General features: G+C 42.8%; 1 protein-coding gene across 9 annotated transcripts in view; it reads left to right on the top strand.

The window, feature by feature from the left end:
- RGS6 (regulator of G protein signaling 6) overlaps positions 1-15743 on the top strand; it is a 475600-nt gene that overhangs the window by 401787 nt on the left and 58070 nt on the right. For all 9 annotated transcript variants that reach the window (XM_033108137.1, XM_033108138.1, XM_033108145.1 and 6 more), the window contains 2 exons: positions 651-712; positions 12723-12833. In XM_033108137.1, the coding sequence (XP_032964028.1) occupies positions 651-712; positions 12723-12833 (173 nt within the window). The remainder of the gene's footprint in view (positions 1-650; positions 713-12722; positions 12834-15743) is intronic.

The following is a 15743-nucleotide window of genomic DNA, read 5'->3' as shown; positions in this document are numbered from 1 at the left end:
CTCAATGTTGTCTTCATGATGAGGCGTTAACTGGTCAACAGAGCTCAGCAGACAATGGCTAATTACATTACTCCTTTCTGGGGTTCACTGGCAATGGAATAACACTCCTTACGTTGCCCTTTATTGGCTTCTGTGGGGTGGAACCCAAAGGAGTAAATTGTTATGTGCCTGCCCTTGACAAGTTTGTTATTGGGTAGAGAAGAGGAAACAGATGTATGTAAAATAGCTCTTTGATGATTCTAGTCAAGTACGCCAAGCATATGGGTGTGAGGAAAGTGTGAAAGGTGTACAGAGGAAGATCACTGCAGATTAGTCAAACCAGATATTTACGGTGTGGGTATTACCTGTTGTTAAGCTTCGTAGACTATATACTGCCTTTAAGTTGGCAAACACCCTGGGGAATCAAGACTTAAGCTATAATGCAGTACAGGAGGATATGTGGCATAGGCTAAATTGTAGAATGTAAAACTTAGTGATGGTAGGAATTTTCAAAAGGGTGAAATGGTTGCTGGAATGCAAAGCTGGAAGGTTGAAGTCTGTCCAGAGGACGTGACTGGATCATGGTGGAAATATAGGATTTGGATTCTTGGGGTGAAAGGAAAAACAAAATTCTAGTTTGGTTTTAACACCTCTGTTCTGTCTCTCCTCAGATAACATTTTTAAATGCACAGATTGACAGACATTGTTTAAAAATGTCGAAAGTGGCTGAAAGGTATGTTTCCCCTTAGTAAAATCCCTTACTACTATCTTCTAATTTAACAAAGGAGAAATGTTATGGGGTTGTGGCTAATAAGTGTGTACCATGCCAAGAGGCAGACCGTAGGCATTCCTTAAAGTGATGAGTGAAAAACACCAGAGCCCATGTGAGTACAACTAAGATAGCAGACCTCTACTGAGTGATGTCAAGAAATGTTCTGTTGCTAACGCTTTTCCAGGGATGATCATGGGACCTTGACAAATAAGGTCGAATGTCCTTAAACCTACATAATGCACTTTTGCCTTCAGCCTCTTGATTAATTCAAATGAAATTGCTCCCCGCTCAGCTATAAAATACCCAGATTCACTTTATAGGGAGAAGGAAATTGCATGCCCTTTGAGGTGCTAGCTGTGCAAACAGGAGGGGACTGGATCATCAGGAGGCGTTCCGCCTCCACACACCGTCAACCATTGAACTGCATCGAATCAACTGTAAAGAAAATATTTGGCACCTCCAGCCTGGCTTCCGCAGGAGTATTTGTGCTCCAATCTGCAGCGGTGGCTGGTTCCACTCTGTTAACTCGTGGGAGACTCAATTTTGTCAACTAAATGGTCTGTTTTTGAACTCTGAGTGAAGAGGGGAGGCCACCTGGGGAATCTGTATGGAATAAATCTGATCAGGCAGCCCCAAACTGAACGTTTATTCATCCATATACTACTGCTAAAGCTGTGACCAATATCTGAAGGTTCAGTTGGGTCTTAGTATTTATTGGATATCAGAGTAAAGTGGATCTCTAAGACCAGCTCACACAGAGGGCTGGCTGTGTGTTCAACCTGGAATCCTTTCTCTGCTGGCCCCCTCTTTCTAGATAAATAACAAATTGAGGCTAAGAAAACCTTACTCCCAAAGCCCAACCCTGAATTAAGGCTCTGCCTCCAGGTGGCCAAGGACACCCCTGAATGTGGGTTCATGTCTTGGATGGCATCTCGTATCTATTCCAGGGTCTCTCAGTAGTGTAACTACTGATATTCTAGATGGAATATTTCTTTGTTGCAAGAGGCTGTCCTGTGCATTATTGGATATTTGGCAGCATTCCTGACTTCTCTCTACCTATTAGATGCCGAAAGGCCCCCTCACCGTCGTGACAATGTGACATTGCCAAATGTCCCCAGAGCAAATGGTACAAATCAACTCCATTGAGAATCACTGGTACTCCTCTTTTCCCTGATCTAAATGCTTCAGAAGGTCGCCATGGCTCAGCTTACACTAGACACCAATTGTTCTGGAGTCACAGTTTCATCTAACTCTGTAGGCTGTGGAGCCACTGCACCCCACCATGCACGTCAGAACATGGGGCTTCTGGAGTACCAAGCTCTAAAATTGCTTGTTTTTATGTTTTAAGTTTTTTATCTTTATTAAACATATTGGCTAGTAAAATTACATAGGTTTCAAGTGTACGATTCTATAATACATCATCTATATATAGCATTATGTGTTCCCTACACCCAGTCAGTTGTCGCAAATGGCAGTATTTCATCTTATGGCCGAGTAACATTCCATTGTATATATGTACCACATCTTTGCTTTTTAAATCTCACTGTGGTTGTGTTTGTCCCAAAAGAGAGCCTGTGAGTGACATAGCTGGGATGACCTCGACATCATTGGTGTCATGGCCTGTGAGGAACTACGAGCTTATTTCTCTGTGAAAAACGGACAAGAATGGCTGTCCGGGTAGCCTGTAAGGGTCAGTGCTAGCAATGCCGGTCTTCGAAGGGCACTTCAGAGTCTGCAATCCCAGGAGAGTGTATGTGGGAGCACCTTTCCCTGGGGCTAGTTGCTCGGGCCCAGTGGTTTTGAGCGTGATGACCCAGGTGGGGGCGGGGGAGAAGAATGGAGACCCCCAAACGCTCGTCCTGGGGATTCGGATTCAGTGGTTCCAGGTAGATCTGAGGAACCTGCATTTTGAATAATGTGCAAGTGGACTGACCAGGTCTCTGAGGATTTGGTGAAGCCACCTGAGCGCTCACATCAGAAGGGACACCCAGCTCCATCTTGTCCTTTGGGTGTGAGGAAAGAGCCTGAACCAGTCAGCAGGCAGGAGGCCCACACGAGGCAGGTGTGCTGAGGCAGGAAGTGGGGGAGGGAGCCTGGCAGGGCCAATTGTGTGTTTGTTTTCGTGCTGTCAGGGATGGGCACCGCCTGGTGCCCTCTCATTATGCTTGGGAGGCCGCCTACACTGAAGACACTTCTCTAACCAGCCACTCCTCACGCCCCAGTTTGCAGCTTTCCTGAGTCTCCGCCCAGCACAGACTGGATTTTATTCCCAACAGCAATAACTGGCAACTTTTCAATGTGACACAAGGATTTTTCATTAGAGCCACAAGGAAACTCCCAGATAAAGAAGGGGAGGGAGAGGAGCCGGGTGTTAGCAGGAGATAAAGCAGCCTAGAGCCCTGGTCTGTCAGCGGCTCTGTGGGGGTGGGGGACAGGGAGGTGGCGCTGGCAGCTGGCCTTGGGTGCCACTGCTCTGCTCACCGGAGGTGAAAGCGGAGCTGTTTCAGGTGGGAACGCACACCCCCATGCTGGATTTGGTTTCCCTGGGCCTGCTCCAGGTGAGCAGTGGTCAAAAGCCATCAGCAAAAGACCTCATCCCCTGGGGACAGGTCCCCCCGTTTTTCACTTAGTTCCCTGAGAACTGATGTCGGGGAGTGGTGGGAGGGCTGGTGATGTGAAGGTCCGATTCTGAGAAGGCAAGAGTCAGGGTTGGATCAAAGGGTGCAGCCAGGTCCAGCTGCGAAGGGAATAAGGAAACAATTTAGGGAGTGGGTGTGGAGCCAGCCATCAGGCTTTGGTTCCTGCCTCGGCCATTTTTTGTGTGACCTTAGAAAGGTTGCTTCCTCTCTCTGTGCCTCTGTTCTGCGTCTTTAAAGGGGAGAGAGCAATATTGCTTAACTTACAGGGTTCATGAGTTAATCCAGGCATGAGCTTCGTCCAGTCTTTGGCACTTACTACGCATGCAATGAATGTGAACAATTGTTATATTCCAGTGTGGTGCTTACTGGTGCTTTGGAAAGGAGCAAAATCCAAGTGCATGAGATGGAAAGAACAGGGTGGATGGTGTTCTGAGGAACAAACAAAGGGCAGGCAAAGGAGTGAAGGTGACAGCTTTGTGCTAATGCAGTTCTTCCCACCCTCTTTCTTCTCAGTCCCCTGAACAAAGAGCCCTGCATGCTGCCTAAAGCTGGCCCTGCTGTCCACAACATGTGTGTCCCCCTTGACTGCCTCTGTGGCCCCAATGACGTGGTGCTTTAAGAGAGGGAGGCTGGCTCTTCTGCATAGATTTTTCTTGGATCATCCCAGTTTCAACTGTTCTGTCCCACTGTTTCCACTAAATGATTAAATGTTCCCAAAATGCCAATATCATGGCAACCAACATACATTTCCTAGGCTGCCTTTTACATCTGGAAATAGTACAAAAGCGTCTGAGGTATTACCCAATTTTGCTTCAGAAAGTACAGTACCTGAACACACAAATGAATTATCCAGATAAATAACGCTTAACACCTTAAGCTTTTTATTTTAACTATTTTAAATGAGACTCTGTCTTAAATATGGTTCACACGCTTGCATTCTTAAAGAAAGAATATATACTTCAGTTAATTTTTTTTAATAATTCTAGGTCAGTATTTTTCTACTGTACTTTAAAACTCTGTCCGTTGTCAGGGTCTCATAAAGTGCCACAAACTGCCTCCCTGTCCCTAAACAGCCCCAGACCATTATGTTCTTTGAGTCTCTGTTTCTGCTTTTTAGTTGTTGGTTTGTTTTCTTGTTCCTGTCAACATACTTGTCTCCAGTAGCCCTTCCTCCCCCCATCTTTCCAGCCCCTATTTCCAATCTGTAGTAAACTAGGTGTATCAGTTAGCTGTTGCTGAGTAACAAACTACCTCAACGTAGTGGCTTGAAACAATGGGCATTTACTACTACTCCCCTGTCTATGTGCCAGTTGGCTCCATTTGGCTCCCCCTGGTGTCTGTGTGCAGCTGTGGGTTGGGTAGGCAGCTTGGTGATCTGAGCTGGGCTTTCTCACATGTTTGGCTTCAGCTGGTTTAGGATTGACCTCAGCTGGGACAACTGGGCTCTCCTCACATGGTCTCTCATCCTCCCACAGGCTGACCTTGTTTACATAGGGCTGGCTGGATTCCAAGAGAGAGCGCAAAAGCATGTCAAGCCTCTTATGGCTTAGAAATGGCACTCAGTCACTTCTGCTGCATTTTATTGGCTAAAACAAGTCACAAGCCCAGACCAGATTCAAGGACTGGGGAAATAGACTTCATTTTTCACGTTGATCTATCATACTAGGACATCAGATAGCCAAGCCCCTTAGCCTGGGTTCCAATGCAAGTGTCTTTTCTGAGAGGTGTCTCTTCCGAGTAACAGACAAGGAGCCTTGAGGCATAGAGTTTATTTTCATTGTAGACTCTGCTCAGAGAGCCTTTTGGTCACTTATCTCACCTATATTCTTTCAATAGTTAAAGTTGTCAAATAAAAGAGGTCTTACTCTTCTTTGCAAGAGTCCTCAAGGGGTCCCTTTTTTATTCACCGAAGTCTTATAGCACTTGACACACCAAATATGCGCATGCAAAAATTTATATTCTAGTTCCAAACGGTCTGGAAAGGCTCTGTGTTTTGCTAGGTGTCCCCAGAGATTTCTCCCCACTCATAGTGGCACTGAGCAAGTCTCTGCAGGAATCGTACCACACTGCCCCACACAAAGAGATGCAGTGGGGGCATTGTGTATCTGCTCCTGTACTTGGCTCATCCTTACCCTATACCCTATCATAGCTGACTGCTGAATTGATTTCTTATCATCATCTTGGTCATCTCGATATCGCTGCTGCTGCCTGAAATTGGGTGCTGGTTCCTCCTCGGCCTCCTGACCCTCTGTGATCATCAAATGTAATTAATAAAATGAGATAAGACAGCAAGGGACTGCATACCCTAAGGGTCTATTAAAAACCTGCTACGGTGATAGAAGTCCATGAACTTAAAGTCTAATGATAGTTTCAGGGGAGGAAAAAACAGGAGCCAAAGAGGTTATTGCAACTTTGCTTTTATGTGATTCCAGATACCGTGGGGTCCTTGCTTCTCCTTTCTCCCGGCCCATGTTAGGTGACAGAAAAGAAAAGATCGGAGGTAGTTATCGTCAGGGTGACTGCATCCAGACCAAGATCTAGAAAGGCTGTGATACCTGGCTTGGCATATACTCTTCTTTCTGCAGGGCGAAATTCACCTTCACATCCCTTCAGTCATCCCGAGTTCCTCTACTGATTAAATTTTCTGTAGGTGACCTGCAATTAAGGAGTTCTTTCTTAATATTCTCTCTCCTCCCACCTCCTCCAACATGAAAAACAAATTAAATTAACGAATGAGTTAATGGGAACTAAACTTTCTTCTTCCCTCTGTGCAGTGCTGCTCTGCTATTCAGTGCCCTTTGTACTCAGATCCTCTTCCTATCCGATTTCCTCTGAATCATTACTTAGAAACTGCACATGCCAAAGGGCGTGCAAATATACGCTCCTGTTCACCCCTTTCCACGTGCAGTTTCCAGGTTTCTTCCCATGTAGAGGCCCTGATTTCCTAATGAGTGTTTTAGCACATTTTTGTTGTATTTTTAAAGTAGACATGATGGTCCCTATCCCACAATGCTTTGCATGCCATACCTTGTCTTCCCTTCACTAATCCCTCACTGCTTGTTTTCTCTGGAGCCTAAGAGTATCTCCCCGCCTCCTCCCTCACCTGCTGTGGAGATCAAATTCCATGTGTCTACTTCACTCTTGGGATTCTGTGTAGGGAAAAAACCCAGTCTTCCTCCTCCAGTGTTTTTTCCTCTACTCTCACACTACTACCACACTCAACATTTCTGACACAGATATGTGAGTTTTCCCCGCACCAAGCAGTTCTCTCACACCAGCTGGGTGTCCTACAAGTTAACTCAGTTCTGACACTCTCTTCCTAGAGGCCGTGTCAGCTCCCACAGGTTAAGGGCTCAGTCCCACAGCACTGTCCCCACCCTCCTTCAGGTACCAATCGCCAGTAGAAGGTCCCCAGGTGACCACAACTTCTCTCCAGTTTGGCTACAAATCAGAGGTTTACATGATCCCCACCCCGACCCCTTTGGGTTTGGTTATTTGTGAAAAGAGCTCACAGAACTCAGGGAAACACTTATGTTTCCCAGTTTATTAAAGGATATGATAAAGGATATAGATACTTAGGGCAAGGTCTGGGAAGGACTCAAGCGCAGGAGCTTTTGTCCCCATGAAGTTGGGGTGCATTACCCTCCCCATACATGGATGTGTTCACCAAACTCCAAGCTCTCCAAACTCTATATTATTTGGATTTTGCAGAAGCTTCTGATCATAGGCATGGTCAACCTATAGCTCTATTTCTAGCTATAGAAATAGCTAGAATGGGGGGTGGGGCTGAAAATTCCAAGCTTCTTATCATGGCTTGGTCTTTCTAGTGACCTGCCCCCATCCAGGAAGCCACCAAAGGTCACCTCATTTGAACAAAATACACTCCTATCACTCAGGAAATTCCAAGGGTTTCACAAACCCTGTGTCAGGGACCTGGGTCAAAGACCAAATATTTATAATTTCTATTACCTCACAGGTTTCTTCCTAGGCACCCCTCAACTCATGGTGGATAGCATCTCTTCTTCCTCTGACTCACCTGTTATACTTTTTTGTCATATTCTATACAATTTGTAGCAAAATTGTGAGTCTTTTTTGTTTGTTTATTGTTATAGGAGAGAGGATGAAATCTAAGAATTTTTTCTCAGAATTTTTCAAGTGATTGGACTAAAAGTTGTGTAAATTCCCTTTATTTTCTTCCTCTCCAAGTTTATCGAGGGTAGAACTTAATTAGCAGTCTAAGCTAAAAAGTTTCTCTATTAATAGCCCCCATTATATATCTAATGTATATATAATAACCCCCTTATAATATGCATGTGTATAGAATAACCCATGGCTGGTTAATGTAGTTAGAAGCCATGACTTCTCTTAGCTCAGTTCTAGCATTTTCCTGTGATCCAGAGAGCTATTCACTATTTCATGACACCAGTAGGTGTTGAATAATGTCAGCTGAATGACTGACTGACCACAGGCTGTACCCCTGACCCCCATGTGGCAAATTTTTACCACTTACTACAAGGAAATGGGCAGCAGTATGTGCATAAATCAGCCAGATCCACACATCCACCCAACAGCTATTTCAAAACGCCAAGTGATGGTAGCACACTTGCTAACAGTTGTTGTCAGCATCTTCTAATGATGTGAGAATTTATCATTTGAAAATAACAAAACTATATACTACTAATCAGAAGGAGATAGGGGTAAGGGGATAAAGATGTTAAAATTGTTTGATGAGAAATATTGTTCCTCATGGACTTCCGCTGGATTTCCAGTGTTTATTTTTTCCCATCTCCTGTATTAGTCTGCTAGAGCTGCCATAACAAACTCCCACGGACTGGGTGGCTTAAACGAACAGATGTTTATTATCTCACAGCTCCAGAGCTGGAAGTCTATGATCAAGGTGCTGGCAAGGCTGGTTTCTGGTGAGGACTCTCTTCCTGACTTGCCAACAGCTGCCTTCTCCCTCCCATGGCCTTTGCTCTGTGCTCTCATTGGACAGAGAGCTCTGCCGTCTCTTCCTCTTCTTATATGGACTGTCCTATCAGATTAGGTTCCCACCATTATGACTCATCTAACCTTAATTACCTCCTTAAAGACCCCGTCTCCAAGAACAGTCACATTGGGGGTTAGGGCTTTAACATGTGATATATGGGGGGGACACAATTCAGTCTATAGCACCTCCCAATTCTACTTTCGTGGAAAGAGCTTTGTAGAACAGTTGGCACACAATAGTACAAGTAGCAATGCTGGACAGATAATTGGGTGTCAGGTGTTCTACAAAGCTCTTTCCATGCCTCTCTTTTGTCCTTTTCCTGTCCTATCTTAAGTCTTTCTATAGTTATAAATATTGACTTTGGACTCAAGTAGTGCTTTGTATTAACTATTGCTACTTCCCTGTTGCCTGTCTGGCCTTTTCATCATCTTTGTGTGTTCCAAGTAGCCTATTGATCTTGTTGTCTGTGCACTGCAAGGAAGTGTGGTCTGGGAGGAGGAAACCTCTCTGGCCAATGCTACGGAGGGCTGCCTCGATGAACTTGCCTTCACGTTCCCATCACCCTCATCCCTGTTTCAACTGTATTAGTATCGTTCCAAGCAATAGAACCTGAGCTTGAACCTGGTTCGGCTAAAAGAAGCATATGCTGGCTCACAGAATACCAGAAGGGGCTGCAGAGTTGAATTCTGGGAAGTACAGAGATGCCACTCAGCTCAAGAATATGTGGATTCAGGTTCTGACTCAGTAGATCTGGGACAGGGCCTACGATTCTGCGTTTCTGACAAGCTCCCAGGTGACACCTGTGCTGCTGGTTTGTGGACCATACCTCGGGGAACAATGAGATGGCACTGCTGGCTAATTTCTTCACATTTTCAGCAGCAAGATAATTAACCATGCTTGCCCTTGACAATTCAGTAGTAGGAATTGTGGCTCTGAATTTGCCATTGCAGAGGAAACATGACATGCAAGCTGGCAATGCTTAGGGGAAAGTTGTATTTTTTTCCCTGTCAGTGGATCAATAACCATAAAAATATCCATAAGTTTTGGCCCCATAATTCTACTTATGGGTGTTAATTCTAAATAAATAACCCAAAAGATGGAAAATCCAATGCAAACAATGGTGTTCTATAGTACTATGTATAACTACAGAATTAAAACTTTGTGTCTAATATAGAGAAAATGGTTACATAAATTATAATAAATTCACTCCAGACAATATTGTGGACATGTATTTATCTTTCCTCCCTCCCCAAAAGCAACATATCAGTGAAGGAATAAAAATGGTATGAACTCACAAAGTCAACAAATTACTGAATTAATGGTTTCAACAAATTTGTCAAAGAGAAAGTCTGAGGAATTGTGGGAGGGGCATGACCACAGGCCTCTGTCTCTATTTATAACGTTTTCATTTTTTAATTGGGTGATAAGTTCAAAAGTAATAGTCTTACCTTTTTATACCATTTGTATTTTTATACCTTTCTGTATGCCTGAAATATTTCAAAATTCAATAAAAAAAATGGATGGGAGCAGAGTGAAGACCATTATAACCTAGATGTTAGAGATATAAGTATTACAACAAAGTGAGCCAGTTTGCCCAACAAAATCTGCCCTTGGCTCTTTAAGGCACCAGGGGTGATGGAAGGCAAGATGAGGCAGCGGACAACCCTCTTGGGATGGGTGAAGTCTGTCTGTGGAGCCACCGTGTCCCACCAGGAGACCATCCTACCACTGGGGGGAAGAAGTTTATTCTCCAGAGAAACTGAACTACATCAGCTCAGAACTCAGGCACAATACATCATAAAGGGCCAGCTGAAAACAAGAGAATTAATCATAGGTCTATATACTGAGCTGTGGGACCCTCGACCCCTGTCCTGCTCACAGCCTTCCAGGAACCAGATGTGTATGCCTATAGGCAAGAGACTGGCAAACTGCAACCACTGGGCCAAATCTACTCCACTCCCTATTTTTGCAAGTAAAGTTTTATTGGAACACAGTCACAGGCATTCAATCAAGAGTTGTCTACGACTGCTTTTGTGCTGCAACAAAAGAGCTGAGTAGTTGCAACAAACACCATCTGGCCAGCAAAGCCTAAAATATTTACTATGTGAGTCTTGCAGAAAAAGTTTGCCTACCCCTGCTCTAGATAAAACTAGACGTCCCCGGAGGAAAGATTGCAGATCCCTTATTTGGAGCTCTAGTGAAAAGACTGGCAAGCTGCCCTGCACTGCAACAATGAAGCCCATCACTTGGCAGGTCCTGTCCACACACACATACACTGAGCCTCCAAGCAGGTTTTAGTACCTCAGCACAAATGGATGTCCAGAGATTTTTCCAGACACTCAAAGGAAACCCCAGTGTGAAGGAGTGTGATCTAAACAAACAGAGAAAGGGACTTGGAGGAACCAAAAACTATTCAAGAAACAGAAGAAACTGAAAATAAAAATATCGTATTAATATCCTCAGAGAGATGAGAAGATATTTCATCCGTAAAACAAGAATTAGATACTATGAAAAACAAGAGTGAACTCTGGAAACAAGAAAATGATAGCCCAAATTAAAAAATAAAGAGAAAGGTTGGAAGCACTATCAAATAAAAGACCAAAAGAAGGAACATGGGAGGGAAAATTTAGGAAAATTAGATTATCAATCAATTCAGGGTGTCTAACATTGAACAAAAAAAGAATTATAGAAAAGAAAAATAAAGGATCTGACATTAACAAAGAAATAATAGAATATTTCTGAGAAATATTTTTTTATCCAGCTGGGCACATCGTATCCAGCACAGTGAATAAAAACAACCAACAAGGATCATGGTGAAATTTCAGAACACTATAATGAAAAAGAGAAGTTTCTGAGTCCAGAGGAAAAAGAGACTGTTTAGAATCAAATGGATCCAGACTTCTCAATAGTAACACTAGATGCCAAAAAAAAAAAAAAAAAAAGTCAAAGCAATGCCTTTAAAATTCTGAAATAAAATTATTTTTAACCTAGGGTTCCATGTCCAGCACCATTAGTCAAATATAAAGATAAACTAAAAAATCTTTTAGACTTGTAAGGACTCAAAATATTTAGCTTTTATTCACCCTTTCTTAGGAAACTACTAAAGGATGGGCTTCAACACAACCAGAGAATAAGACCAATAGATAGACATGGAATCCAGGACACAAGAGCTTCAACACCAAGGTGAAGGAAGTCCCAGAATGATGATTTTGCATCAAGCCTATAAAACAAACAGTCCAGATTGGAGCGAGAAGACTCAAAACTTTGGGAAAAGGGCCTCCAGGAAATGGGAACAGAACTGACCGATTATCTGATATGTTTAAGATACGGAAAAATTATTGCTAGATATTGTACAGATTTATTAGAACACTTGAAAAAAGTAATATGTTCCTTAGGTTAGCAGCAAACAATTTTTATCTAGTTTAGTAATTATGGACACTGATTTACCAATTTAACAAAAATTATTATGTAAATCTATTTCGAGGATCATTAGAGTAAATTGTAAGGGGATTTGGGGACTGGTGAGTAGAGAGTTAATCCTCAATTAAAATTGAGAATCAAGAACAGCTATAAAATCATATAATTTAGAAATATACAGGTAAATGCTAAAAGAAACAGAAGGGTAGAAAGTAGATGCCTCTGTGAGAAGAGATAGGAGGGGAAAAAACATTGCTATTGCTTTTTTCGCACGTGAAAGTAGTTAGTACTATTTTATTGTTTTAACTACATGCATTTTGATAAAAAAAAATTTGCTTAAAAAGATTATGTAGCTATTTAAAGTATAACTAGAAAATCTAAGTTGCTTTTGGGAAAATGATTATAATATATTAACGCCTATCGTCTCCCAGGATTTAAGTCTTTGCAATAAGAAAGCCCTCCAGTTGGGAATGTTGGGTTGGCAGCCTGGAGGAATGTAGCATCCTCTGTGTGTCCCAGATGCCTTGAGATCTGTAGTCTATGTCAGAGGGTGATACAAAAGCAGGCTTGGACCAGTGTATCAGTAAGGCTACCATAACCAGGGAGTGATGCACCAAGGTGCAGGGAAAGAGTTAAGTGGGAAAAAGATATAAAGTGCGTCTGTATACTATGACTGCAGCGATGCAAAATGATACGTTCACAACGAGAAGGGAACAAGAGCTAATGAAAACAGTTTGATGTGTCGGAACTGGGAGTGGTGGTAATTTTTTCTCTTTAATTTAGAATTGTATTAAGACTGTGCTTGCTTCGGCAGCATATATACTAACATCGGAATTATATTAAGACTGATATCATGTTTGTGTAAATAGAAGAAAAGTTTTTATAGGAAATCAGTGGCATTCTTTGCTCTGCTTCCCTCCTGCAGCTTAATTGCTTACACGGAACAGTACGTGGAATATGATCCTTTGATAATGCCAGCTGAGCCATCCAATCCCTGGATCAGTGACGATATCGCCTTATGGGACACAGAGATGAGGTAAAAAAAAAAAAAAAAAAAAAGTTTTAATGATTGGGACTGGGAGAGATGTGGAAAAAATTCATGAGATTGTGAGATTACATTATCCCCTATCTTAATTTGGCTTTATCACTAGAACAGAAACTCCTCAAATAACCTCCCCACTGAGTTCTGCTTACTCATGGTTCCTATCTCCTTATAGCTTTGATTTGGACACGGATCCTTTATGGCTTCCCTCTGGCCTCTCTCTGACCCTTCGAATGTCATGATAGCAGGGACAGTCCCTCACATTTCCTAGTTCTAATTGCTGGAGGGAAAGAATCTGTTGGCCAATTGGTTTGTTTGTTTGTTTTTAATGTATCAGCCAACAGCAACAATAATAGCTAGCACTTACCTGGGACTGACCATATATAAAGTGTCTTACATAGACTCCCCATGCCAGGTAAACATTATTATTCTCACCATTGAACAGATGAGGAAACTAAGGCACAGAAGAGTTAATAAACTTGCTCAAGGTCACACAGCAAGTAGCTGCCAGAGCTGGGACTGGAACCCAGGCAGAGGACTCCAGAGCCGTGGTTTTCATCACTCTGTTCTCCTGTAACTAGCAGCGGCGGTTCCATCCAGTATCTCCTCACCTGTGAGGGACCCTAGTGTGTTTACCTAATACCTGAGGAACCAAAGCCCAGAGGGACTTGGACCATGTTCCCAATTACAGAAGGAAACGCACAGACAAATCTGGTGTGCTACGCCTGTGCACCTTCTGTCCCTCTGCCAGACGACTTTTTATTTCATTTCTCATTTCTTTATATCGCTCTCATTTGCTTTCACTCTTGCTCTTTTTCTGGCTTCTTTTCTTGAAATGGGAAAACTTTATAGGTTCTTATTATTAAAAAGTCCAAACTAGTCAGACATGCATAATGAAGAAAATTCTCTCCTCCTCCAACCTACTCTCATTGTCCAGAAAGAACCTTTGTTTACAATCTAATGCCATGGTTCCCAAACTGCACCAGGGAGGAGTGGGACCTCACAGGGTTACCACGGGACATGCTAATCCTTGGAGGGAAACACAGTGACGTGTGACATATGTCAGATACAGCATAAACTAGCTACTAGGTAAGGTAGGTTACCGTTTTTCAACATTTCAGATCACATTCCACTCCCTCCAGTGATGTCATGTCTTTGCAAATCTGTGGTTTCGGGGCAGTGCTGTGATAAAAAACAAGTACTGGGGAAAAATCAACAAAGAATAGGAAACGAGGGTGACGATTTTAAAGTTTGAAAAGATGTACGATGCTCAACAGTGTACATGTGCTTATTTAAGAATGAAGAAAATACATTTATTGTTCTTTCAATGTATATGTATTTCCAGTAGTTACTAAGCTGTTGGAACATAAATACATATTAAGTTCTATGGACCTGACTTTTTATAAATAAACCTGCCCTACTCTGATCCAAGAACTTAAATCTTTGTTTAACTCGGGATGTTTTTGTGTGTTTTTTTTTGTTTTGTTGTTTTTTTTTTGAATTACTGCTATTCTCTTTTCCATTCTCTCCACTCTTTTCAGGAAGTCCTTTTGTAGGAATCCTGGGCCTCTTGGATGGAGCAGCCATAACTCTTATCTTTTCCCTATTAGCCTTTTTATTCTATATTCAAGGATAGGGTTCCTTGAATTACTCTTCAGTCACCAGTTTGGTTTTCATTCTGTGGTGTCCATTCTGAGATTTTATACTTTAATGAGTTTTTCTTTTCGTCATAAGTGTTGGGAGGGGTTGTTGACAATCATGCTTTCCATTTCTAGGAATTTTTACTATTTCTTAGACTCCTTTTTCTTAGCAGCCTGCTGTTCCACTGATGTTTATCCTCTTGAATCCCTCTGAAGGTGGGATACAGATGGGTTTTTTTCCATATTTCTCTTCTATTTCTGCCACTTCATCTGTTTCACAGGGGTCATTGATCAGAGAACTATTGTTTCTGGTCATTGTTTCATTACTCCAATCACTGTTTGGAGCAGATCAGCCGTTTCATATACCCAGCACTTTGGAGAAGCTGCTGTTTTTCATAAATGAAGGTCTTAGCTTTCAACCCAGGCTAGGTACTAGAATCACCTGGAGCGTTTATGAAAAATACGAATGCCCAGGCCCCTCCCCAGGCTAATTAAATAACAATTTCTGGCAGTGGGGTATTGTTTTTTTTGTTAGTTTTGTTTAATCTCCCCAGATGTGCAGCCCTGGTCCAGATGGACTATATCAGTAGCTGGTGAGGGCTCCCTCAGCAATTGTGTGAGTCACTGGTTCTCGAAACACCGGGCACATCAGAATCACCTAGGAGGCTCATTAAAAATACAGATGCCCTGGGGTGGTTCTGGCTATCTGTATTTTCAGCAAGCATTCTAGGCAATTCTGAGGCATAGCACAGTTTGAGAATTCCTGGTGTGGTTCACAGAGTTCCCCCCGTAGGCTCTCCTCTGAGAAGTTAATGTGGCTGGAGGGCTTCTTTGAGTGTACAAGTATTACCGTGTTTCCCCGAAAATAAGACCTAGCTGGACAATCAACTCTAATGTGTCTTTTGGAGCAAAAATTAACATAAGACCCCGTCTTATTATTGAGCTGATTGTCTGGCTAGGTCTTATTTTCGGGAAAACACGGTAATGGGAGGGCACAGGTAAATCAGCAAGGCTCCCCTCTGGGTCCTGGGTATGTGGCCCAATAACAGACTGAAGGACTGGGTCCTCTCTAAGTGGGACTGGTGGCTATAGGGTCCACGAGTGGTAGAGTCCCCGCCTTCTCCCTTCATGACTTCTCTGCAGCCTGGTGCTCTCCTTTCAGGCCATGATGGGATTTCTCAAGTTCTTCAGTTTCCTCTCCATGGTGCTCCCCAATAAGTCCACTCTTCTTTCTCCTGCACAAGGGTCTTAGGGGACCTGGTTA

This window comes from Rhinolophus ferrumequinum, chromosome 6 (assembly GCF_004115265.2).
Source record: "Rhinolophus ferrumequinum isolate MPI-CBG mRhiFer1 chromosome 6, mRhiFer1_v1.p, whole genome shotgun sequence".
Classification (NCBI taxonomy): domain Eukaryota; kingdom Metazoa; phylum Chordata; class Mammalia; order Chiroptera; family Rhinolophidae; genus Rhinolophus; species Rhinolophus ferrumequinum.
This window is presented reverse-complemented; position numbering and strand designations above follow the sequence as displayed.